This window comes from Halichoeres trimaculatus, unplaced genomic scaffold (assembly GCF_033239565.1).
Source record: "Halichoeres trimaculatus isolate MK-OKI-2021-1 unplaced genomic scaffold, fHalTri1.1 fHalTri1_scaffold_3, whole genome shotgun sequence".
NCBI lineage: Eukaryota > Metazoa > Chordata > Actinopteri > Labriformes > Labridae > Halichoeres > Halichoeres trimaculatus.
Genome location: NW_027437181.1, coordinates 28,419,448 through 28,446,800, shown reverse-complemented (window position 1 = coordinate 28,446,800; position 27,353 = coordinate 28,419,448). Strand labels below are relative to the sequence as shown.

The 27,353-nt window shown below is 41.1% G+C and overlaps 1 protein-coding gene across 2 annotated transcripts in view; it reads right to left on the bottom strand.

Annotated features, from left to right (window-relative positions):
• kiaa1549lb (KIAA1549-like b) overlaps nucleotides 1–27,353 on the bottom strand; it is a 106,044-nt gene that overhangs the window by 42,786 nt on the left and 35,905 nt on the right. For both annotated transcript variants that reach the window (XR_012598085.1, XM_074666087.1), the window contains exons 2-7: nucleotides 17,189–17,536; nucleotides 13,463–13,948; nucleotides 13,240–13,355; nucleotides 3,908–4,127; nucleotides 3,480–3,613; nucleotides 2,492–2,660 (exon numbers count right to left, since the gene is read on the bottom strand). Coding sequence is in view for 1 of the 2 variants with exons in the window: in XM_074666087.1 (XP_074522188.1) it covers nucleotides 2,492–2,660; nucleotides 3,480–3,613; nucleotides 3,908–4,127; nucleotides 13,240–13,355; nucleotides 13,463–13,948; nucleotides 17,189–17,536 (1,473 nt within the window). In the remaining variant the exon portion in view is untranslated. The remainder of the gene's footprint in view (nucleotides 1–2,491; nucleotides 2,661–3,479; nucleotides 3,614–3,907; nucleotides 4,128–13,239; nucleotides 13,356–13,462; nucleotides 13,949–17,188; nucleotides 17,537–27,353) is intronic.

Sequence of the window (27,353 nt, the reverse complement as noted above, 5' to 3'; positions counted from 1 at the left end):
ACAAGACACCTTTCACACATTTATAAAACCTGTACCACAGTGTCTACATGTAGGCGTAGTATGAGTAATGTTCATACTGAGCAGCTATCTGTACCTGTCATATGTTCAGTTACAGAGTGAGAAGGCCAGCTGCATTTGGCAGTGTTTAGGGCCCAGTACACAGTATTGGTGGTACTGAACAGATGGAAGCTCAATGAAATCCAGTAAATGAAGATATGGAAGTCGCAAAAGGGATTATCTGTTCTGCATGACCCTTGTAAAACAGCTAAGTGTGGTTTCAACACCAACGGTGAACAGCACACCTTGATACTGGCACCTGCTTTTCACCACGATGAAACCCAAATCTTTTCAAACCTCTTATTGATGAGCAACTAAAACACAGTGGTAAACATCAGAAGGTAGGTAGGTAACCATGGCATTGGCCTGGATTTCTTGCTTTCTTCAATGCACCATGTAAAATTTTGGAATAAGGAACATGAATCCTCAAACCATCTGCAGGTGAACAGTAAATTAGCCGATAAAGAAATAACTAACAAGGTCAAGCAAACCCACAACAGAAAGCAGTGAAGAGCCATAAAAATAATGTCTCTCATTCCATCTCAGAGCTCTGTTTCTGCTGCATCACCCTCTGTCGATTGGTTCACAGATCATCCCTCAGTTAGACGGAGGATGGAAACAGGTTTCACAACAGAACTCTGATAGGATTGCTGTTTAGACTCCTGCTGAGTTCTTGTCACTCTCCATTTGTTTTTCTCTGAGTATGTCTCTACTACAGACGGAGCACAAGGGCTGAGTATGTCCTGAAAACAGGCTAAGATTAAAGGCATGGGCTTAGTTGTATCTCTACATGAACTATTTCTTCTTTGGGTGACTCAGTCGTTAAAAAAAATGAGCTGTGACTGTAAAAGCTGCAGAACAGTTAAAAAAATCTTGACTTGGACAAAGACTTGGGAGTTGAACTCTTGAGGTCAATTTGTTTGCACAGACCCTTTGATGGCTTTCCGTAGTTATGAAGTCAGCCATGAGCCTTTTAACTGCCTGTTAGCTTTTGACATTTGAAATTCTCAGTATTGTTTTTTACAAAGAGTTGATGTGATTTGTTTCTGTGATGAAAGTTGAAATTCTATTCTGAAGCTGAAGTTATACTGATGTATGCTAACTGCTAGCATATTAACGCAGTTCCCCGTATATGTTAGCATCAAGCTAGCACTATTTTATTTTGGTAAATAAGGTGATTATACCATTTTGAATGTACTGAATATGAATCTCATGAGAGAGTAATGTAAATTTCTTTATGAAGTCAGTTCTTCAGTAAAACTTCAAGCGGAAAATCCTGAATTGATCAGGGAATTGATCAGGGAATTGATAAGGGAATCATTAAGCACAAAGGCTAACAATATCGATGGATTGAAACTAGGGATGTCCCGATCACATTTTTTTGCTCCCAATCCAATTCCAATTGTTTTACTCTGAGTATCTGCTGGTCCTGATATTTCCCGATCTGATCTTTCAGCAATGCATTAAGAAAAAAGAAATGAAAGAAGTAAAGAAAAAAAACCTCTACAAGTTGTCCTTTGAGTTTTTTTCATTTTATTCAAATGAAGGTATCATTTTAGCCAACATGGATATAGCTTTTTTTCTCCACTTAGTGCAGCATTGGATCAACAAAATAAAAATAAAGCTTCTCAGTGGTGCACCAGAAGATTACCTTGTATGTGTGTGACAATAAGGTTGCAATTTCTTGTTTGCAATTTCGTTGTACTTGTTATAATGACAAATAAAGTTATATTCTAAGGTGAATGATGATGTGCTGTTATACACATTTTAACTAAAAACAAGAACTAAGGCCCCAGGATTTTTCCGGATCCCTCTCCAGCGACCTCCGATCGTTAAAAAATGCCTCAATCAGCCCCGATTCAGATCACATGATCGGATCGGGGTATCCCTAATACAGATTGTATTAAAAATGGTGTTAATTAGTCAAACTCACCTTTTTTCGTCCGTGAGGAACTTATTTGTTGCATCAATGTTGCCAATCTCTTTGAATCTCTTACCATTTTGTCAATCTTGTCCTGAACACGTGTAAGTAGTATTTCTTTCACAAAATATTATCTGGCGTTCTTTCTCTCTTTGTTGTGGAAAATGTGAACAAATTTTGTTTTGGCAGCATAAAGTTTATCACTTCATCTGATGCCTTCAGTGGTTACATGCAATAAAAATGGCACCATCCAAATGAGTCGTAGAGCTTTAGTGTTTGGTTAGTTTTAGGAATTTCTTCGATGGTTGATCAACAGACCAACCAGACAGACCGACCTGTTGTGGTCTTCACCGTGAGAATAAGCCTGATTCTTTAATTTTTACATCTTTTTTGTGTGTTTAGAGCTGAATGTTACGAAGGGAACTTGAGAACCACTTCTGGTGTCTTTTCTTGTGCTGCTGCTGAATCACCTCTAACCAACAGATGTAATTCTCTGTGCAAATTTCTACTTACGCTCAGCAATGATAAGTGGCGGGTAGAAGAGGAAGTAGCCCACCAGCTCAGCTGACAGCTGACCGAGGAGGTTTGAGGCAGTGGTGCCATTCAGGAAGACAGACCCATTCTTCACAGTGTAGACCAATGACACAGCCGGAGAGCCTGCAGCCTGAGACACACTCAGCATCTGGAAAATTAACGAAAAGCACATAAGCTTACAAGATGGCAAAGAGACAGAAAGACTTAGGTAAAGCTGTATGAAGTGTTTGAGATTACACAACTGTAGCACACAATTTTAAAGAAACTTGAGCCTGGTGGAAAATGAAAACGTGAAAATCTATTACAGTCTTGATCAATGACTATGAAAATCATCAAGAAACAGATCCCCTGGGGGGATTGGCGCGGCATCAGAAACACTGTAGCCTATTATTTTTTTTTCATACAAAAACACTGAACTGGTTCAGAATAGTTTGCACTTAAACATAGCAGCTCATTAAAATGAATACAAACACTGCCTCCCTACACATAATTAATTTGCATCTCAGAAGCAGCTCTGGTTTAACAAGAAGAAAGCCCTGATACACAGAGGTGCAATTCTGCACAAATTGCACACGGTTCACAGGTTTGTAGCTGCCAAACCAACTAAACAACGCTGCGGTGGTGATGTGTAACAAGGGAAAAAAGGGTTTAAGAGAAATTATTTCTGATACACACCAAAGGATAGCAGGATAATTAGTAATGTACTATTTGTATGAAATCAACTCCTAGGTATACACATAAATCTAGTAAAACTGTTGTTTGGTATGCAGAATAACTGCACATAACACTGTCCAAAAAGGCATCAAATTGGGTCTCTCCTCCAGTTCAGCTTTGATCTGTTCTCCACCAAGATACCAGCCGTCCACACAACGCGAGTGCCAGCATTAGCAGCATGTTAAAAATTATAGAGGTGCAACAGTAAGAGAAACACCTACACATGAGTCAGACAAACAAAGAAAAATAGTACCTGAACTGAGAGCCTACTGTTGACGTTCAGCACTTTGACCTGTGCTTCAGAAAACACCTTTTCCAGCCTCTGTTCCATCATTTGAGAAAACCGACAGGACCGAGGATCATCCCCCGCTCCCACAAACTGCAGCACTAAAACAGAAAAACAACACATGCTCACGAATATTTACACAAGCAGACCCACTGATGCTGTTTTTAGATTTCTTTAGGATGCTACAAAATCGTGTTTTGCTTTCTCTGGCCGTCAGTACTTAAGAAACAGAATATAACGTGTTATTTTATGTGTGACTCACTATTTGTTTTTCTTTCTCACTTCTCAAATCTACTTTAAATCTCTGGTCACAGCCCCAGCATGAACAAATAATATATTCTCCAGATAACCTCTGACCTTTTTTTTTCTTTCATCCTGAGTGAATACCAGCTGACCTGTTTTTAGCTGGAAGCCCACGGCAGGGCTGGATCTCCATAATGTCACTGGGAGGGGCAGCGCTGTTACCATGGGGAGGTACTGTCGCAGATCTGCAATCAGCTTATCACGACCATAAGAATCCAAGCCTTCAAGCACTACAGAGGGAACATAAACCATGTCCCCTCCTGTCACGTGATAGGCCACTGTCATGTTGGGAGAGCCAAACACTGTCTCCACCTGAGAGGGAAAGAAAAGAAGAGAATGAGACATCTTTCAGGTGGCATTAGCTCCTTATGCAGGTGGTTTCCCATCACTGATTTTATATATTCATTGGTAGGCTTTTTTTTTCCTTTTTTTGGTATGACAGCTGCAAAGAATTGGTAGAGGACAGAAGAGAGGGCAACATTTATCACAGGGTCAAGGCCAGGAGTTGATTCACTGACAGATGTGTTAAGGCTTGGCTTCTGTAAATGAGGCCTGTTGAAAACTGAATTGTATCATTTTGTACCATAAACACATTTTGCCTTGTTGTATCATATCGTTCTGGTTGCACTGTGTGGTATGGTACTGTACGTATCCTATCAAATCATTACATATTTTATCCCATCATATGGTATTGTATCACACATAACATATCCTGTCATATCTTTTATTGCCCCAGACGTTTAGTGTATTGTATTGTATCCTATCTTCTTTTAATGCAGTGTATTGTACTTAGGGATGGTACCAAATTGGCTACTTTCATAGGTACTGACCGAATTCTGTCTGTAGTACTGAGTACAGATTCATATTAATTTGAGCAGTACCATGTTTAGGTACCAAAAAGCATCCTTGTGACAGATACGATACCACATACAGACAAAAGTACAAAAAACTGGTACCACTGAGTACCAGTATTGATTGCCAGGTACAGGGCATCGGTACCATATCATTTCAAGTGTGAAAGGTACCCATCCCTAATTGTACTGTACTTCACTCTGTAGTATGGTAGCATAATGCATCTTGTCATACCATTTCTAAATGTACACAACTGTGCCAAACTATACCACATCATGTGGTATAGTTTGCAATGTATTGCATCCTGTGATGTCTATGTCTCATAGTGTATCATACTATATTATTTCTTTAATAGTAAATTATACTGGGCCACATTGTATGGTATAGTCGTGTAACCCACCAAATTGTATCTTATCCTATTAAATTTAATTGTACTGTAAAAAAAATCATTTTATGGTAAAAAATCAGCAGCGGTGGTTGCCAGAGAAATACCATAAAAATATGGGAAAAATGTAAACAGCTATACATATGAACCTGTCAAATTTACATTTAAAAAACCCATTGCATGGTATGGTATAGTATCATGTCATGTTGTGTTTCATTCATTCATGCTGTATCCAAGCGGCAACCTTAGGCTGTGAGAAATGAAGACAATGCGGGAGTACTCGAACCACAGTTTGTTGAGTGTCCGCTTGAGGACAGATGAGGAAGATGATTTGTACAGCAGAAATAAACCTGTTTACAGTCTGGTACAAAAAAATGACTTTAGGCTTTTTTTTCTTTTTCTATAACTCAGCAGTTTAGGAGGTATATAATTACCAGTCAGCCCAATCAGAAGGGCACCTCACTTGATGGATAGGCAGGCGTCCTACAGCTGCTAGTGAGGAGGCCCAAAGCCCACCTCATGTTCAACATGGCTCCCAACAACTATTTGCTTCAAAACTCCATTTCAGAAACAGATGGGTGACATCACCAAGACCACATCCATAAAATATACAGTCTGTGGTTGTATCATATCATAAGACAACCCAAAATTCAAACTCATAAATGTGAATACAGATTTAATCAACAAAAACACATTCTTGATGTAATTTCTGTGCAAAATAAGTAAGAGTCAGCCATTCATATAAGAGACTGAAATTGATGGGGCATTTAAAAGAATATTCTAACTACTCCAATGAGAGGAAGAAAACAGAGAGTGGTTATTGAACACTGATACACGGAGAGAGCTCTGACTGGCCAAAGAGCTGTGAGGAAGCAGGAGGAGAGAGTACAGATGAGCAGGACATGGAGGGGACTGTTAAATAGTGAGTTTGGGACAAAGAGGCTTGTGTTCCTTCACTTCCTACCCAAGAGGACAGGTATCACTTTGCTCTTATTCTAATAGAAACACAGGTGGAGTTTGTGTGTTTTGTTACTATGTGCCAAGATGTTTTTAGATGTCTAAGCATTTATTTGACAGAGAGTTTGACTTTTTGGTGAACCGTATGCTTACATGGAAACAGGAAGGAGAATGATGATAGACAGGTAATGAGACTAGATGTGTGTGAAGGAGAGGTGAAACCATTCCGGTTAGTTATCTAAACCTATCTGAAAGCTTGTGCTGACAAGGAGATCCGCTGGCCCAAACACTAAGAGCCTACAGTCCCTGTAGCTGAGAGTCATCACGCTGCCTGCTCACAATTCAGCCTTGTTACCAGCTCTGTGAAAAGAGCCCTTTATTATCACTTCATCCTCTCAGGCTTCACCCATGTGAAGGTGTTATTAAGAGATTGCATTTCCAGCAAACCAGAGAGTGGAAACACACCCACAAACTCTCTCCCAAAGCGTGTGAAGGACTGCCAAAAAATTAACCCCTGAGATCTCAGTCATTTCTGAAAGTTTACAGCCACTGTACAGGCCTCACCACATGAAACAAAATATATGTCCTTCCATATTTATCAAAAGATTCAAATAGTTTAATTCATTTAGTCTATTTCTCATCATCTTTTTAACATCGGCACTGCACATCGCTCTCTTCTCAACCGTTTATACCCTATAATTAAACACAGAGGCAATTTCCCTTGCCAACAGCTTGCCTCCCATTGGATGAGAGTGCAGAGCTACGAAAAGAAACTCAAGCGATGTTAAAATGGGTGACAGGAGTGCACTGAAGCAAAGCACCTCCAGAGACTACACCAGGAAAGAGAGACCGAACATGTGAGAGCACTGACCTTCACGGGGACCAGACGAATACTCAGGCCGTAATCTCAATTATCTGATACTTCCACATTGAGAAATTTAAAACCTGGGACATTTAACAGGACTGCAGATGTTCGAGTAAACACACATACACACAGAAATATGCACACAAGGGTGTACTCAACACTTTGTCAAAATTGCAACACTCTAAAAGGCACTCCGGCCTAACCAGGGAGTGAGAGCAGAGTTTTTATCTGGTTTTTATTTCATGCAACCTGTTAATTACAACCATTTTTTTTAGGCAGATACAATTTATTTCAACCTCAGGTCTAGCTACAGAAACACCAGAAAACATCATGAACATTAAGCCAGAAAAGCCAATTTTTACAACAAAAATAAACACGTTTACAGCCTGGCTCAGAAAATAGCTTGGGTGTAAAAAGCTCATCTCTCTATCAGCACACACTGTACAAGAGGAGAGTTATTTTGTATCTAATCTCTTTTTAAGAGTTATTCAACTTACAACTTTTGCCCATTTAAAGACATGGTTAACTTGGCTGACAGGCAAGAGTACAGTAGCTCACTGAAAAGAGGCTAAAGGCCCTATCCAAGCCCAAACAAAGGTTTAGGTCAGCATCCCAATATGGCCCCAATCAATGCTGGGCTTCAAAACTTCAGAAACAAACAGGCAAACTCACAGACTGGGTCCATAATGTTACTTTGTTGTGAAAGCAGGGGTGAAAAAGGCTCAAACTGTAAGGACATGGCTTGGTAAATTGGAGGGTCACAAGTACAAGTCCTACAACAGACAAGAACCAAAACTAAAAAACTAAAAATTGGTCTGGCTGATAAAGACAACCATTTCACATGCCTTGCGCCTACATGTACAATCCCTTCAACCAGAAAAAAAGTGTAATTCTGTGGCTGCATTGGACTTAGGAATGGGTACTGAATAAGGTGCATTCAAAGCTATAACTGACTGAATCCCATTTGTAGTATGTCAGGGAAATTTTCCCTGTTGTACTCAAAATAATTTTAAGGATTACAAAATCACAGTGTGATGAATCATTTCCTTTAATTCACATGCAGCATGGAGAGAAGACCTCTGCTAGGTGTTCTCTGCCTACAGAGAGGTTGTCTTGACTTATACACAGTTTGAGCTGAGGTGATAAATATTCCACAGGACAGCTGCCCTGCACCCTTGTCAATAAGTGACATTTGTTGAGATTTAAAAAAACATGTCCAAACTCCAGTGGGGGTTTACCCTGCCTCAAATTGACCCCCTGCAGTTAAAGCTATCCCCTGTCTGCCTTATTGCCCCCAATATAAATCCCTTGGTCATACATTAAGTCACACTCTCACATGGGGTAATAACAAACTAGTCAGGTTTTAACATGTGTTCAATTCTCACAAGTACCAAGTACCAATTCACGTAAAATCAGACAGTACCATGTTTGGGTACCTAAACGCATCCTTGTGTCACACTTGCCAATGGTCCCGTTTTTTTCCGCTGCCCGTTTCATTCGACTCCTATTGTTTCCACTCGGACTTCATTGGAGTTACACACCGGTGATGTCATTTCCCTGTTATTGGTTTGCACGCACACACAGCTATGTTTGCCGCTGCCGGACCCACGTACCCCACCAAGTACTCGTGTAAATTCCAGAAGAGCGAAGGGGATGGGATATGCATAGATTGGTGGTTAATCTATGCAATGTATGCTTTTTTTGTTTGTATTTGTATTTATTGAGCATACATTGCATAGATTAACCATCAATCTATGCAATGTATGCCTTTTTTGTTTTATTTATTTATTTAATTAAGACATTTTTTTTATTTACCATCTTTTGCATGGGTACTGTGGACAGCTATTAAATTTGCTATGTGACTTTACTTTGTTAGTGTGGAATGTTATTTTCTTTGTCCAATTAATGAACTCTGTGAAATTCAAGTATTTCATTGTTCTTGTTTTGTTTGTATATGACCCCCCGAAAATCTCCCTAATTCTGAGGTCTCAAGGTTGGCAAGTATGCCTTGTGTCTGTGAGGGACTGGAAGAGTAGGTCATTTTCAATGCTGGGCATGAACACAGCATTGCAATAGATCAATAAATATGTTAACTCAAAAAACGTTGACGTTTTATTATTAAACAGATTTCTTTTTATTGCCACACAAACACAGAGGTCCAGAAAAATGGTACCGTTGAGTACCGATACTGATTGCCATGTACTGGGCATCGTGCCATTTCATTTTAAATGTGAAACATGCTCATCCCTAATTGAACTGATATCACCAAGTATCCAGGTAAATCATTGTGTATAAAGGACAAAATAACTTATTTTTATGTCAATTTCTTGTTATTCACACCAGTACATGAATGTACAATATCAGACACATCTGAAGAATAGCTATGTCTCTCTGTTTTACACAGATAAAGAATTAAAACCATTCAAACATACACATTTCCCTTCTCACCAGCAGCACATTAGCCTGGGTTCTCATAGCTAAAAGGTGTTCCTGATACAAAGTCACACTGAGCTGAGGTTTGAGAGGCTTACTGGAGAGAGAATGGCTTTGGCACAGCGGGAACCATGATTGGTTCCACAAACCGCTAATCCATAGACACAAAAATCATTGTGTGTGCACATGATGGTGTGTATCACAATTGCAAGAGGAAACATTTCCTCCTGCTTTTTTTTTTTCTGTGAAACCAAATCCAGCAAGCCCACTGCTATGATGAGATTACATTTTGGTGAAGTGTGGAGAGATTTTCTGGGTGTGAATAAAAGCCTGTCTCTTGTAAATATTGGGGAAATGGGGCAACACTTCTCATCTAAAGTACCTCATCTACATCTTGTTTCAGTGTTGGTACAGTTACTCAAACATGTGACATCACCCGCTGCCTTCTGGGACACATTCAGTCAACCCAATTTCTATATTAGTCCTCATCTCCTCTCACATAGCCTACATGGGAGCCCTTGGTAGAGGTGCGTTATTCACTTTATTCTAATGCACTTCCTGATCTCATGTGAGAGCACATTAATGAACCAATCAAAGTTTGCTGGCGTCAAATAATTGTTGATCATTAAGCCCTAGCTCGGGGCTGAGCAACAGTTTGTGTCAGCGTGAAGGAATTAGTCAATCAACAAGTCACCTAACAAACTGCTTCAAGGGGAAAAATTGACATTTACCAAACAAAGATGACTAGAGGGCTTTTGTGTTTTTAGTTTTTGCTTATTTGGACTCATTCTCTATTCTAAGTGAAAATATTTTCATAAGTTTGCCTTGGCTTGTCTGTTAGAAAGACCTTCACTTTGGTGTATTCTGTCTCTCTACCTCTCTCATTGACAGCAAAATGTTGTACTTTATTTACAGCTAAAGCCAAATTTTTAAGTATCTGTGACTCTGTGAGGAGCGTCAGTTATCTCAAAAGCTTCTTCAGAAAAGATTCAGTGTTCTGGCTTCAGACATTACACTGTATATCTAACCCCTCACAGTAGCTGCTTTTAATTTTTTGTTTTGGTGTCATGTCATGTTTCTATTATGACCTTTTTGGACTTTCTCTTTATTAGCAGTGCAAGAGAGAACACTATAGGAATCACAGTGTGACTCATAAAATCATATAATATGCGCATCCCACAACTTCAGCAATAAAGACACAACTAATGAAGCAGCAGTTTTTTGTGAAGTTTGTGATCCCCTGCTGCAGTAAACTACTGCTACGTCCATTTGATACTTCCCTTCATTCACAAACTCTTCTGTTTCTGGGTCGTAAAGATTCATTTCCCCGTCTAAATTTCCAGTTATCGCTGCAATTCAGCACTGGAAACCCTTGGTCTGCCTCCCTTGTTTGTATGCATTTACATTTACATTTAGGTGCAGGTGCTTTGCATTGACCATGTATGGTTGATGATGGGCATGCCAGGGGCGGAACTTACAGCTTTTCCATGTGCACACTTCTCCAAGTGGATCCTGATTTATAAAGGGAACACTGCATGCAGGTGTGCAGTGTTTCCCCTACCATTATGTGGGAGGGGCAGCTCACACCTCCAACGGAGGCACCCCAACCCTGGAAGGAGGATTAAGTTTATTTTCCGTAGAGCACCAGATCACAGCAGAAGCAATTAAGAGTCACCTCTCTCATAAATCAGGTTGTTATTTTTTTTGTTCAAGACTAAATAGCCTTATTTAATTCATCTAATTTACATGACGGGACATTGTCACATTCACATTTCTCCTCATGCTCTCTTGTGCATGGTGAAGTGAACAAGCACACTCCATCTAGCGGACAGAGAGCTGGGGAAACCACCACAAGGAACATCTCCCAGCGCCTTCTCTGTGAAGATGCAACACTTGCTCACCTGCGCTGCAGCCTGTACAATTCTACGTACTTTTTTGGTGCCCAAGGTCTTTATCTCTTCCTTTTAAGTAATGGACTAAATAGTCTTATGTTATTTATCTTATTTAAATGACAAAATGTCATTTGTCAGTACATCTTCACATTCACAATCCTCTGCTCTGTGTGGGGGCAAAATTCTGCCCCCAACACATTCACAGACACAAGTGCAAACGTGTGCACAAACACAGATAAGCACACACCATATAGTGGACAGAGAGTCAGGAAAACCACCACAAGAAACATAGGAAAAGCAACTCCCATAACCTTCTCTGTTTAGATGCAACCTTCACTCTCCTGCACAGCCCAAGGCTGTAACCTTGGAAAAACACTGATCCACCTTTCCTTTTGTCTTGGAAGAAAGAGCAGGATTAGCTTTTCTTTTTTTTTTTTTTAAGTCACTTGGGCATCTCTCAACTTCTTTTCATCGTTCTTATACTATACTATTGTACTGTGTTGTCTTTTTCTGTGATTGTGCCGCCATGGCCTCAGTTAAGAAGTGGCGTAATGGGGAAATCTTTTAAGTGCTACATTTTTTATTATGTTTAAAACATTAATATTTACCAAGCATATCGTAACTTGTATCACACTGTAGAGTGTTTGCACCCATGCAGTGATTTAGGTAGTAACCCAGATGTGCAGCCACATTGGAGGTACATGAACGCAAGTATTGAATAGACAGAGATAGAAGTGCACGGTAAAATGTGATTTTCAAGATGTCTTATCCACCAACAAATGTGGGAAAACGCACAGAGCACACTAAAACCTATAGTGAAGGAAAAAAAAGAGATATTTTGAAAAATTATGCCTAATAAGCTGTAGAGACCCATACGAGGAGTTAGCATCTTAATCATCTAACCAAAGGTGTGAAAACATAGATGTTAAATATAGACATTTTTAATGGTAGAGTGGGTCCATAGAATAAATGATGTTTTTTTGGGGGGAGGCTCACTTTCCGGCACTTCAAAAAAGCCCCTGAAAGACAGTGAGCCTTACTTATGCACTATTTATTGCCGTAAATTACATCTTAATCAAAGTTGTACTCTAACATAATACATTCAAATGTCTACACTCCCTTGCGGTCCCTGAGGTCTGCTGTTCACTTTCACCTTGTGGTCCCAAAAACCCATTCAAAGTCCTGAGGTGACCGAGCCTTTTCGATGGTGGCTCCCAGATTATGGAATGATCTGCTGCTCGAAATACAAACATCCCCACCCAAACGACTTTCAAAACACGTCTTAAAACTTGTTTTTATTCTTTGGCTTTGAATTCACAGTGAGAGTTGCGTAATCTCTGTCCTTTTATGTCTTTTATGGTCTTAACCCCTTTATTTTTATGGCTCTCATTGGTTTCTGTGTGATATTTATTTATTTATTTATTTGTTTGATTGAATTTCTCATTTAACTTTATTGTGTGGCATTTAAGGAAACTTGATTAATTTTAAAAATGTGCAATATAAATAAAGTGGATTGGATTGGATTGAATTTACTTTTACTAAAGTGTGATTTTAAGATGCTACAAACAGAAAATATAACCTATCGGACAGGAAATGCTGTGAACAGACTTAAATGATGAGATTAATGACAGATTATTGCCCTAAAAATCTTTGTGTAGTTTATCTAGCCACAATCTTCTCCGTTCTTTGGGCAATTGTTTGCAGCCCTCACTCCCATCTACGATCATTTTTGGTTGTCAAAAGCTTATGAAATCTTTTTTCTCAGTCTGAACAATTAGTGTAGGATAAAACATAGCAGAAATTTACCATTTTGTGCGACAATAATCCAACATACCTGCAAGCTCACTTCTGTTCTGCTGTGAGAGTACCTCCAACATGGTTGAGCTCGATTTGATTACATCACATGAAAACACTCTATAAGGATTTATTGCTGAGCATCTTGTATGAGTGACATTATCCACGGGTGTTTTCTTACAGCAAAATTTTGAAAAAAAAGCAGATTCCAAGCAAGCTAATAGGGATATATTTAAAGAGTCTGACCTGTGCCTGAGCTGAGCTATCATTCAGAGCCTTTCGGAGGCCCTGACTGAGTCCCCTTCGCAGGTTCTGCCTCTGAATGCTGTCCAGTCTGTTTCTTCTCACATAGATGGAAACAACTTGAAGAAAGGGACAGATAAAGAAATAAGAAGAGTGAGAGATGGATAGACATTAAAAAAGATATTTTAGGATATCTCATGAGAGCTGTGTCTGATGTATGGTTTACCTGTCTTCACCCACAGCCTCTCTGTGATGTTGCACTGTTGTGGAGGAGCTTCAGTGGTGGTGGTGAAAGGGGAAATGAAGACTGTGGTGGCTGTCCTGGGGGGGCTGGTTCTGGGGACGGGTGGTGTGAAGATTCTCCTGCTGGTTTGAGTTCTGATGGTTGTAGTGGTCGTTCTCCTGGTCACAGGTGTGGGCTGTGGTGTGGTTGTGGTGGTGGACAGTGTGGTGACTCTGAGGAAAGGCATGGTAGTGATGGTATCTTTCATTTTGGTGGTTGAAGCTACAGTTGTGGTGGTAACCTCCACAGAGGTCGTTCTGGGGTCCTGTTGAGGGGGCAGAGGTGATACCTGAGATGTCCTCTCGGTGGGCCCAGCAGACAGGGTGGTTCTGACTGATTGAGAGGGGGCTAGACTGGACACTTTTTCTTTGGGGAAAGTGAGCGCAACTGCTCGGGATGTTCCAGCGGTCAAGTCGTCTGCCCCTGCCTCTGTAAGGACAACAAAGGTCTGAGTCATTTCCTCAGAGGGGTTAGGATCTACTGATAAGGCCAGACTCTGGGATGAGGATGGAGTAGTGTCTGGTACAGCTTTCACAGTCACAGATGATGACGTAAAACCTGGGTGCACTGCTGGATTGAGTGATAATGATGATGGCAATGATGAGGGCGCTTTAGAGGACACTGACATCTGTAAGGAGGACAACTGAGCAGCTTTGATACCACGGTATGATAGAGGCAAAGTCTCTGAAGGGGATGGCACCAGTTCTGTTGGTAAGGTGAAGCGCCTCAGTCTGGAATCCGCTGTGTGTTTGATTTCGTCAATATCAGATATACTGTGTCCAGGGCTGTTTGAAAGCGTGGCTGCAGTATCAAAGGCAGACTCAGCAGAGTGGGCATCTGCCAGAGGGCCGCGGTGCTGGTTGTCATACACCGATGCAAGAGAAGAATCTTGTGATAATGGTACAGGGTCAGTTGCTGAGTGAAAGAGGGCCAAAGACACCTCTGAACCCTGTGCTAATGGAGTAGGAGGGTTCTCAGAGGCTCCTTGCTGTACATCGACTGCCAAATCAGATCTGAGCTTAGCTGGTGACAAATTTAGATTCTGTTCTTCATATCCTGATGAGCTTTTAATATAAGTTAAAGATCTATGCTCTCCAGCAGTGGGGTAAAGTAAATATTGTTCAGTGGCCACAATAGTTGAATCAGCTGAATTTAACACATTACTCTCTTGTCTCTCCTCCAGTTTTGGATGTTCATACCAGGGTCCATCTGCTTGTACATTAGTATGAGCCCTATCAAAGCCAATAGAAGTTGTTTCCAATTCAACTGCAGTGCTTTGAAAAGGCACAGGCTTGGTGGCTTTCCACTTTGTATATGGTGCCATCTGTTTAGTGCCCAAGCTGAAAATAGCACCAAATGTTTCTCTGCTCTCTTGTCCATCACTGTAGGAGGCAGTTGAGGGAATACTCGTTGGTTTGCCTGCATAAAAATCTGATTTATCACTCCTCGCACTGGTGACTGGTCCTTGAGAGAGAGATAGAGAGTTTGTCCTTGGTGTTGTGATGGAGGCAGAGATCTGCTGATAATGGCTCACCAGAGTCACATCATCATTACGAGAAAGAGTCGTGTGAGGTTCTGACGGCACATTTAGAGTTACGGTAGGAAAAGGAGTTTCATTGGGAGATCCTACAAAAGAGACTTCAGATCTTTTATTAAACATAAAGGCATCTTTTGCAGTATTAAGAGAAGATAACTGTGTTGTAAACTGCACTAATGGAGCACCCTGCTTGTAAAATGTAGTGTGTCTGATTAGAGTAGGCTCTTCATTTCCATTTAATAAAGGAGAAATTGAACTCTTTGTACCATTTCTCTCAAAGCTCACCGCAGGCATCTCTTTTTCTGTCGTGTTATCACTGGAGGCTGGTAATGTTTTAATATTTGAGTGGTACCCCAAAGTTAAGGGCGTACCATCACCGGCTTGCAGAGACTCTCTGGTATGAGCAGAAATCTCAGCTATCTGCTGAGATTTATTGGAAGCTGAGCTTTGACCGGATGTCGTATATAACCTGTGGGGAAAGCTAAGTAAAGATCTTGTTTGAAAGGATCTTTGTGAAGGAGTAACTGGGGATAACAGTAATGCTTTGGTATGGTCAGACAGGCCAGTGTTATCATCAGTTTTGTTTCGCTTTGGTTTGAAGCTGAGGATCAAGGGCAATGAGTACGTGGGCCAAGTGGGAGGAAAACTTTGGGGTTCTTGAGACACATCCTTTTCAAACCTGGAACTGCTTGCAACTGGAATCGCTGAGCCAGAGAAAGTCATTTCCCTACTTTTAGAGGGAAATATAAAGCTTGCTGTCATCCATCCCCCAGGTCTCTGCGTCATGCCCATGGGAGACCCTGTTTGAGTTACAAAGTCTTTTACGTATCTACCTCCATTACTTGGCAAATCAAGTGGATCTGACTCAGATGTGGAGGAGGTTGTTCCTGTTCCCGCAATCAATTTGAGGACGGAACCGGTGGTGGACTCCGGCCTCGTCTGTGTGGGTGAAAGTGAGTTACTCAGGTGAGGATGAGTGGAAATAGATTTGAGCTCTGCTCCGGCTACCTCTCTCTGGTTGTAATTTATATTGATGGCAAGATCTCTGGGGCTGCCGTGACCTGCTGCCATCAGTAAATCACCAGGATTAGATGCATGCTCTGAGGACACCGTGCCAGAGAGAATATGTGTTAGCTTAGTGATTGCAATTTCAGAGAGAGATGTTCTACCAAGGAGAGACTGGGGGGAAACAGTAAGAAATGATCCAGTGGTTCTGAAGGACTCTGTTGGATTTCTGTCATGTGAACTGACAGGTGTAATGATTGCATCGCCAACATTTTTCTGACTGTCAGCTGCTATCTCATTTTCATTTTTTGCATATGCTGTTGGATTTAAAGTCTGCTCCGTGACACGACTGGCAGCTGAATAGCTTTTAGGACTGACAGACAGCTGTGGTGATCTGAGATTTTGGGAAACTCTCAGTTGCATCTGAACACCCTGACTGTCTGACTGGAGAGGAAATGAGTTCACTGAGTTCGTACTGGGGGTCTGGGTTTGAGTGTGTCCACTGATGATATTTGGAAGAGTTTGTCCATGGTTAGAATTGGTACGTGGCGTATATGTGCTGGTTGCTGGTGTCTTCACGACTTCTGTGCTTACACTCCATGAATATCTTCCACCCACACTATGGGTTATTGCTGCTGGTGAGTACAAAGAGTGTTTTGTCAATTTATTGCTTTTTTCGTAGCTGGTTTTACTCAGATTATGAAACTGTTTTGTGTTTTGAAAACTCTTTGTAACAGCTGATATGTTAACGAATGATTGAGTGTTGGACTCAGTGGTTCTAGTACTTTCTGTCCAGCCCACAGACCCTCCTGATGGTAACATTGTGGCGTCTGTTTGATGAATAGAGCTGGAAAACCATCTTTCATCTTGAGATGTAGCTGAATGATTTGTCCGCCCAACAGACGTTAAAAATAGGGATAAAAATGATGGTAAGACAGATGAGGTTGATTGGCTTGATGGAGATACTGATGATGACAATGGAAGAGATGACACCAATAATGATGAAGATGATGAGACATGCAAGTTCACACTCATTAAGGACACATGTGGTGGCTCAGAGACACTTGGTGCCGTGGCAGATGTCTGAGACGATGTGATGCGTTGGTGAAAAGTGTCAGAAGTCAAACCTGAGCTGGCAGACGAGGAAAAAGAGGACATCTCTGAGCCCTGGCTGGAACTATGTGAAGGCCATTGGGTGGTGTGGGTGTCGTCCCTGGTGATAGTCGGCAAGGTTCGACTTTGATCAAGGCTCACTGGATGTTTGACAGTTCCTGCCATGACAGTTAAGACAGAAGAAAAGGCAGGCCGCCCAGGTAAACCTTCCCCTTCAGACTCTGAGTCACCATCCCGATGGACGACTGAGAAAGGCACCTCCTCTGCCACCGAGAGGTCAGCCAATGGATGTGCAGAAGCAGCTGTGACCGCATGGTCGCTTGGTAAAGATGAGGAGCCAGAGGCATCAAAGGTGGGTTTTTCTGTTGAGATCAAGATAAAAAGAAATGGTCAATTCAATAAAATCCCACCGGACTGATCAAGCTGAAGATTAATTAAAATAAGTCTCCAGAAATATTTGACTTTACTTAGCGTCTAAAAGTGGCAACTAATGACCAAGCTCATGATACACGACCAGTTTTGCACTGCTTTTGATAAACATTAAGATGTTATAAAACAACACTCCTGATGCCAAGTCATAATGGAGGTAGTTAAAGCAAAACAGATTCTGGAATTTTTAAGACTGATACAGCTACTGGCTATTGATGGTAGCTCGTACACGGCTGTGGCTAAGTGGGAGAGTGGATTATCTCTTGATCGGGTTATTGATGGCATGATCCCTGACTCCTGTAGTCTATATGCCACAGTGTCCTTGGGGAAAATGTAGGTGTGTAAAAATGATCGGATCAAAACAGGTAGGTTTACATGTTGCATAAAGCCTCTGCCAATTAAAAACTTTGTTGATTGTACAACAATGAAAAGTGAACTATTGCTTGTCTTTTTTATTAACACTTAACACTGACAATGTCCCCTTGACTAGCCGTGTGTTTGTCTCTAACTAGCTGTACTGCTGGTTCTTGGAATATTGATGGAGCCATGGTAATACTACTGTCTGTGAGCTAATACTGTATATACTGAAATACTGTATACAACAGTGCTATTTGTGATTAACCACCTTTAACTTTAATTATGAGACTGACCAGACTTTGAAACTAATGTAGTTTAAAATGTAGGGAATTCAGTAATCAATACTCATGTATCTTTTTCTAATAGCTATTTAAGCTAAATTTCATATGAAAACAAAGGAAGCTGGTCCCAAATGCAGCTGCATCACTAGAAAAGCGCTCAGAGAGCACAGACCTCCACCAAGCATGTTGTGATTGTCACGCAAGACTCAAGTCCGACTTTAATGTTATACTCCCTAGCAGAGCAGAGTGTCTGCTACACTTTGGTGTTAGTTGCAGGTTTGTACGATAATTTTTTACCTGTCAGTGTTGAAAATTATGATGACCCAGTACATATTTCATTTTCCAGATCTTAGGATCCAGAATATTGTCAGGATCTGGATCGTACTTTTACATCTGTCAGAAATTATGGTGACCTTGTCTTGTATTGTTTTGCAAAGCAATCCGACCATTTATCGTGGAGTTATATACACATGTGGTGAAAACAGCTCTATCTCACAATGATAGAGAATCAATAAAAAAAGTCCTGGATCCAGACGGAGATCCAGATTACCTCCAAAATTTAATCACTACTTCCTTATCCAATTTCGAACATTTCCTGAAAATTTTATCAAGATCTGTTTTTTACTTTTCAAGTTATGTTGTCCACAGACAAAGAGACAAACTCTGCCGAAAACACAACCTCCTTGGCGGAGGTAAACAGGAAAAACAGCAAAAACAAGGTTTGCTTACAAAGAGTCCAGAGGTCAAGTGTCCAAGAAAAAGGTCAAACTAAAAACTTTAAAAATATAAAATTATTAAACAAAAAAAAACAAAACCGGTGAAATAAAACGAATCTACAGAGTGAAAAAGCAGGGGGATTAACCAAAGGCAGATGCAACAAACTGACCCAGAAAGTAAGAAAAGAAAGAGACAGAGCTTCACACAGATATGTCATGGTGATATACTCCGCAGTTTAAAATGTTTACCAAGTCTTTAATACAAGTATCACAGCGTTTCATCAGGTTAGCAGCTGTGAATGTTGATGAAGTGTTAATAAATTCATTTTGGCTCAGAGGCTCTGCAGCTCTTTTCCAAAAGTTAAGTGGTTCAAATCCCCATTAGGGGTCTTCTTAAAAGCTATTTCAAAACAAAAAGGAGCCATTACTCTGGGAGGAAAGGGATAAACACCAGCCAAATGCTCCTTTTTTCTACCCAACCTGGCAACCCCATAGCTGTTCCTCTTATTAATGACTCAGAGTTGATTTATTAGCCAGAAACTGCCTAAACCGACATGCTGCTGCTGTCCTGTTAACTGGCAGTGTGAAAAATCGGATGGTCTAAGCAGTGTGCATGTATCTTCAGGCTGCACGTCCGCACAGAATTACCTTCAGTAAACATGACAGATGAAGTCATTACAAAGAGCCAGGTATGTCACAGCAGCAGGTTAGAGACCTGAGTCAAACAGAGGTTTGCAGATGGATGATACAGTGAGGATCAATTCTGATGGTTTAAAATGAACTGAGTGAGTCAGAATGAATAATTAACTGAGTTTCAAATAGAAACTGTAATTCTGAGTGCTTGAGTGGTACTTATTTTGACCTGTGTCAAGGTGAGAAAACAAATCACAAACACTACTCACACAGCAGGCTATTTTTTGATGGTTACAGACAGTAGACCAAGGGCAGACTTTTATGTATTCCCAGAGGAAAGAAAAAGAGAAAATCTTCAAAGTGGAACAAATAGAATTATTCAAGAGATGGTAGCTCTGTGCACAAGTTTGGCTAAGATAACGCTACTTCTAAAAACAGACAATGGACTCGTGTTACAGTGTTTGTTGCCTGTGCAGGAATATTGCTTCAGAGGACAAGATATGGATGTTTACAGTACCATCCCTTTTACAAAGAGCTAGAGGTTAATAATGCAGCAATACAGCCGACGTGAAGTCGTCTCTCATCAATTCAAGTCCTGTCCTCTCCTTTTATTCTTCAGCACATCCATATGGGGTTTTCTTTTATCCTTTTCTGAAGCTTTGCAGTCCCGTCACACCTTCCACCCCCTCAGCATGTTTCCCCTGCTGAAGAGCATCCAGATACACACACACACTCATACACACTTCCTTCAGTGTTCAGGAGAGACACAATTTTGGAGAAACATTTCGGTTACAGAGATGTTCAAGAACTGCAAAAGGATACAAGACACACGCTCATCTTCCCTCACATGCTCCTGGTTCACGTAAATGAAAACACACTTTGAACACACAGCGTATAATTCTGAGGATCGTCCAGCTCTTCCCATGGAAATTAAAGGGGCCCTTGAGTCCATGTTTTTCTGAATTACACACACAATGATTAGCCCGAGGCAGTGTGTTCTCACACAGCTGGCACTGTACAGCTATCTGAACACATTTCCCAATCTTCTCATATTTTCACTAGAACAGTAATAGGATTTCATACCTACAAATTCAGTGACAGTGCCAGGTCTCCGACCCAGCATGTATTCCTAAATGTCACCAATACCCCAGGAAATTGTATTAATTCTTCCTTTTAATTTGTTTTCAGGGGATAAATCTCATTTTTCATTAACCAGCACAATTCGGGTCATAAAGATAGTCTCTTCATGCTGTAAAAACGATTCCACCTAATTCCTTTTCTTCAAATAAATCACTCAAATGCTGGGATGTGATTAATGAAATTGCTACCCTGCAATAATTTAATCCACTCTTTAGAAAAAAATAAAGATATATAAAGTACAGAGTGGGAGGACAGAAAATGTGTTTCTGTATTCACCACAGAGTCCAAGATAACAAAGGGTATCTGTGGACTTCAAGGCCAGTAAAAGGTCAGTTAGTCAAACCACCTTGTTGTGGAAATAAAAGAGAACTTCCTGGCTCCCTGCCCTGTGTGCGCTGGTGCACCTATAGCAGGAACATGAATTTGGGAGCATGGGACCAAGGCCAGGATGAACGGAGGTGTGGAGTCCACCCGCAGTCTGCCACCTGCTCAGACTGAGCAGAGCATATGGGAGGACTTGAACAATGGACGACAGAGGACAAGGTGTGCAGATAGATGGATTTTGTGAAAAAAGATGGACAGAAAGAGTGATCTGCTGTGTGGAGTCAAAAGAAAGTCCCACAGACCAGACAGGTAAGTTCAGCAATTTGGTAAAAGAGTGGCTCAAGAAGATGATATTCACTGTTACCCCCTTTTCTACCTGTTCTTTTTGGTTCTAATCACGTTCTGCCTAAGAACCAGTTTGGTTTTCCATCTGCAAGGAGCCAAGTTGGAGCCACATCACTTCATCATTGTAAAGAATCAGTACATCACTGCATATGAAGCCATACCGGGTGAAGGGGACAGCAACAAGGTTAGAGCTGGGAAAATTAAGGGTCTGTTTACACAACAACGGTTTTCGGGTGAAACTTAAAGGTTTTGTAGCGTTTCAGCCTCGCGTTTACACGGAAACACCGTTTTAGCGGACCTAAAACACAAACTTGTGAAAACAGCCACCAAAGTGGGATTTTTCTGAAACCCTCCCGACACTGTTGCAGTGTAAACAGTAAGCTGGCGTTTTTAGTGGAAACGCTGATGTCACACTCTGACTCGTGCAAACCCATACAACAGGACAACAGTACAGTTGTTACGATCGTCACAAACTACCATGCCGTGCTTGTGCTGCTCAATCTGCTGACTGTCTTTATACAAAATGCGCATCTGTTACTCCACTTGTGCACTTAGTTTTCCCCTATACACCAGATGATCAGCTCAACTCTACTTTGGTGGAGATCTCCCCGAAGCTGCTTCTGGACAAGACAGTTATAGCACCACCTGCAGGCCTGGCATGCTTACTACAGCGATTTCAGTCCCTCAGCATTTCCGTGAAAACAAAGTTTTTTTCCACTGCGTTTTCGCTGCGTTATAGCGTTTTCAGATGAAACGTTGTCATGTAAACAGGGCCTAAGAGTGTTTCTCCTACCATTAAATGGGGGGGCGGCCCGCGCCCAAGAAGTCGAGTTGGTTTTATTTTGCATACAGTGCCAGCTCACAGCAGAAGTGATTTAGAGTTCCTTTTCACAAAAATCAGGTCTATACCTGTTTTTTTAAACCAACAGACCAAATAGTAGGGGTGCACAATATTATCGGCACAATATCGGTATCGGCTGATAAAAGCTTAAAAACACGTTTATCGGTATTGGCAGATATGAAAATTTCTGCCGATATACACAGCTGATAAGGTGCTATTCAGTTAGGATTATTATTATTTTCCATCTGAAAAATAAGCTCCTTAAATAAAATGTAGCACTTCATTTATTTGCACTGCAGAGCTCTGTGTCTGTCACCAGGTTGTTACAGTAGCTCTAAAATAATCAAATGCAACTTGGTTATGTTTAAAAATACATTGTACATTTAAAATTCATGTGATCTAAAGAAATTATTTTTCTGTATTTCAATACTGAATGTCTTGAGTTTGAAAAAATAATATATTTCTTATTTATGGTAAAATCAAATGTTTTTGTATTGTTTTATGTGTGTTTCTTAAACAAATAAGACTGTCACAATAAGAGTAACATATAAATTCCAGTACAGGATAGACTTAGCTTTCTTTACAGTGAAAAAGACAAACAAACTTGTGATTATCGATATCGGTATCGGCCAAAAGGGGTTTTGATATATCAGCATATCGGATATCGGCAAAAATCCAATATCGTGCATCCCTACTAAATAGCCTTATCTTTTTTAACTAATGATCATGATGGGATGTCGTTTGTACATCATTTGGTTCCCATTTCTCCTCGCGGAACTTCACCGTGCACGAAAGAGCATGTGATCTTTAGCTCACAGTGAAGTTCTGCTTTAACATGTTCACAGACGCTTAAACATGTGCGCCCATTTACACACACAGCAACACAACACAAGAAACATCTCCCAACACTTTCTCTGTGAAGATGCAGATCCCGCCCCCCTGCTACTGATAACATCACCGTACTCCCAAGACTGTAAACCTAGGGGGAAACACTGCTTAAAGGTAGGATAGGTAGAGATTTGTTTTCCAATATTTCTCCTCCTGGGCAGAGGAGAATTGTGAATGCACAAACATAAGGCAAACCTGACATCCTGTCTTGTAAATAATTTAAATAACACAAGATTATTTAGTCTGTCACATAAAAAAACAAAGTATCAACCTTGCTGATAATTTTGCCTCCAGTTCAAGTTTTAAATGAGGAAACACCAACAAAACTCGCTCTGCAACTTTCCCTTTTAAGAATGAAGAAAGAAGTTTAACCCTGCCGCCCCTGACGTAGCCCGTGCTTTGCTCTGGCCCAGCAAAGAGTTGGTGCTTACTAAGCACCAGTTTTGAGCACCTGGAGCCAGTGCTTTGTCTGTGGAAACACAAAGAATTAGAGCATGGTCAGGTACTGTCCTGGAACAAGCAACCAGGTCCAGTTCCGTCAAAAAGGTTTATGTGAAGCGTCTTTAGTCTACACGTCTGCAGGCTTTGTAATAAAAGTAGCTTATCTTTGAACTTCCTGACACTAAACAGCTAAGTTGTGGAAGCAGGTGAACACATTTTTCCCCTTACTATACATGTTATGATTGTTATTTGGTTAACATTATGAAAAATGTCTTCACAAGAAATAAACCAACAGCATCTTTCATAATCAGCTAATATAAAAAACACAGCTCTGCTCATTACACCTCAAACTTCTGTTTCTCATATGCATGTAAATGAAGAGGTTTCTTACTGTTAGAGAAGTTTTATGAAATAACTTCGGCTTAAAGGAACTAGGAATTCCAATTTTGACATTTTAAGAACTACAAGATTAACGGATCATGAAAATAATGATTAACTGCTGCTGTGCAAGCAAGTAAAAGCTCAAACCAACACTTTCTTTAGCCTCTTCAACCCCAATGACACGCTGATGGATCACATTTACCTTCAAACTGAGGCTGCACAGCCAACAATTGATTACTTAAATCCGATGAGCTTTGTTTGAAATTTACGTTTCAACTCACAGAAATCCATATAATCTAAGGCTAAATTTTTTGCACTTTGGTTCAACTTTATCTAAAACTAAAGGCTTGATTCTGTCCGCTGTTGGTTTCTGGAACAATCTGTAACCACTGTGGACAATGCGGTGTGGACAGTGATTTGTCTGGGGATTGAGGATTGTTTTCTCTTGTGTTGACTTCTATCTGCAAAATGAATTGCCCCTCGGGGACATTAAAGTTATACTACTGCTCCACTACTCTACAAAGTTTGTGCACAACACAGGGATACTTTTTAACGATGGCTACTGCCGTACAAAGATTTTAACTTCACATTCCTTGGAGATCTTGATTATGGCAATGAATAAAAATTGAGGGGACGACACATTTTTTCAACTCTGAGTTTTTTTTGAGAGCATAAAATAATTCAAAACATTAAGATTACATCCTCCTGTAAGGAATTGATACTCAAATCATGTATAATCCCTTAAGTTTTTTCTGTTTTTGGTACTTTTCTTTAATCAAGACAGCTACATGATCCTTACTTGCCTCTTAAACCTTCTACAACCAGCACGCATGAACCACAGACCTCAATTCCACACTAATTTCTTCCCCCCTCTGCAACCGTCACTATCTTTGCGCTACCAGGACACAGACATGACACCGCCGGGGCTCCCGCGGCTCTGCTTGTATTATACACTGCTCCCCCTTTTGCTTTGAGCTGTTTTTGTTCTCTCGTGTGCGGAAAAATGGTAAACAAGAGAGGATAATTCAACAGTGAGGTGGAGTGAAGCCTCGGAGAAGGGAAAACAAATTTGCGAAGCCTGGTCAGCTGCTTCTGAAGAAGAGCCTCACGAATCCCTTCTGACTGTTTATGGAAAGTGGCGGCGTGTCAGGCTGCTTTGAGCTGTTTTTGATGTATGAAATTATAAATGAGAGCTTTGTAGAGAGGTGGGAAGAAAGTCTGGGAGGAGAGGAAACTGATTGAATTTGTATCTTTAATGCACAACCCCTCTGTTTCTGTCCATGGATGGAGGCATAATGTCTGTGCAGGGCTGGGGGAGAAAGAAGAGGAAGAGGGGGAGGGCGGCAGAGTAGCCAAGCATTGCTGTTGTGACAGTTCGGATGGCAGCACTATTTCTTTTTTTCAAACAGCACAGCAGGCTATGACACGCATCAGCTGTCTGGAGCTCAGCCCAGCGGACACTTAACCCTGCGACCACTCACAGGCATGTTGAGGGCATTAAAAGAGATGTTCATTATTTCATCGAGTTGTTTATCGCTGCAGACAAGGTGGTGCCTGTATGTTTTTCTTTTAGCCTGCGTCACCCTTTTATCACTGCAAAGATAACCCAAATGTTTGTTTGGTGTGGAAATTCGAGGGACTGTTTCAAAGCAGATCATCCACCAGATTCCTAGCTCTCATTACAGCCTCTTGTTCGCTCTGACATTTCACCATTTTGAGAGTAACTCAGGAAAAACCTCCAAATTACATTTCTTAAATCCATGACAGATGGCAGTTTAGCTTTAATAGCTTGCTGTTACTTCTGTTACCTAGCTTGAAGCTGCACCCATTGCTCCTTTAATCAAAACACACTCTGTGGTTTTGCAGCTGTGCTCGGTCTACGATGGCTATCTCAATGCAGCAAGTGTTAGCTAATCAAAGCAAACTTTAGATAGATACTGCTGTGTAGGGATGGAACAATTTATGAAAAAAAAAACGAACTATTCAGTTTTTGTCACTGTTCGGGTGCGTGTGCTCTGTTCTGTTTGTGTTTTTCTTTTTTCTTAGTTTTACAGCTCAGTTTAAAGCAAGTATGTAGCTCTAATTATACACATGAGCAACGCGAGGCGAAGGCCATACTAGCATGTTGAAACTAGTAATGTTTCACTCAGCTTCAATGATGTTTTCAAAGAGAAACAGACTGATTCTTTCATGATTTTCATGACTGTGCATGACAGAATTGATTAAAAATAATCTAACAATAGTGAATTACAAGGGTATATGGTAAAATTAAAGGTGTTAAAAAAACCATCAATGTACACCAAACCGAACCAAACCGAACCAAAAATCATGACCACAAAACCGTGGTATGAGCCGAACAGTACTTTTGTGAACCGTTCCATCCCTACTGCAGTGTTACTGTTGTACTCCCCAACTTTGGGTTGAGGTAGTCTGCAAAAAACAGAAGGAGGTGAGCTTTGAGCCCTTTGCTTGCAGCTGCAGGGTACTGGCTGTCAGTCAGGTCAGCTGTGCCTCCCCTAATTGTCATATCTTGTTGTTTATCAACACAGGAGAACAGTATGATAATGTAGAGTACTTAAGGATGAATACTACAGTCTTAACTTTCCCAAGTTTTATTCATTAATCCATTTTCCGAACCTCTTATCCTGTTCAGGGTCGCGTGTGGCTGGAGCCTCTCCCAACTGTCATTGGGCAAGAGGCGGGGTACACCCTGGACTGGTCGCCAGTCACTCGCAGGGCCGTTTCGTTGCTAGGCGCTGCCCAAGTAGCTGCCTGTTACAGCAGCTCTCTCTTCTTTGTCCGTTTCTTGTAATTTTTTTCGTCTCTTTTTCATCATCTTTGTATTTGGAGTGGATCATCACTTTATATGGCTCATTGTTGGTCATGGACACCAAACTTTTTGTGTCTTCAGCAACATTTTTACTACTTTTCTCCTGTGTTTGTCTGGAGATCCTACATGTATCCATGGCTGCATTGTTTACATGCGAAATAAGCTGTTAGCAGCCTGTAGCATGTCAATGCTAACTAGTGTAAGGCTTGATGATTTCCCTCGAGGTGAGGAGGAGGAGGTGAGAACGACGTGCTGGGTGTGAGCTGGGAGGTGACATCATGGACCTGTCCTTCCATCCATCATTATTGGGAACGTGGGATCTAGCTCCACTAGGATGGACGAGCTAGCCGTGCTAACCCAGCAGCATCGTGCTGTTCACGGACGTGGCTGACGGAGCTGACATCAGATGCAGGCGCCACATTGGAGGAGCTTCGCCTCCTGTGAGCCGACAGGATCCAGGAGACAGAGACTGAACAGACTGCTGGGGAGGCTCAGTCCTGGACCCTGTGGAGGTGGAGACTGGCTGGGCTGGAGAGTGGTGGACGGGCTGTCGTCATCTATTTTCTTGTGGAC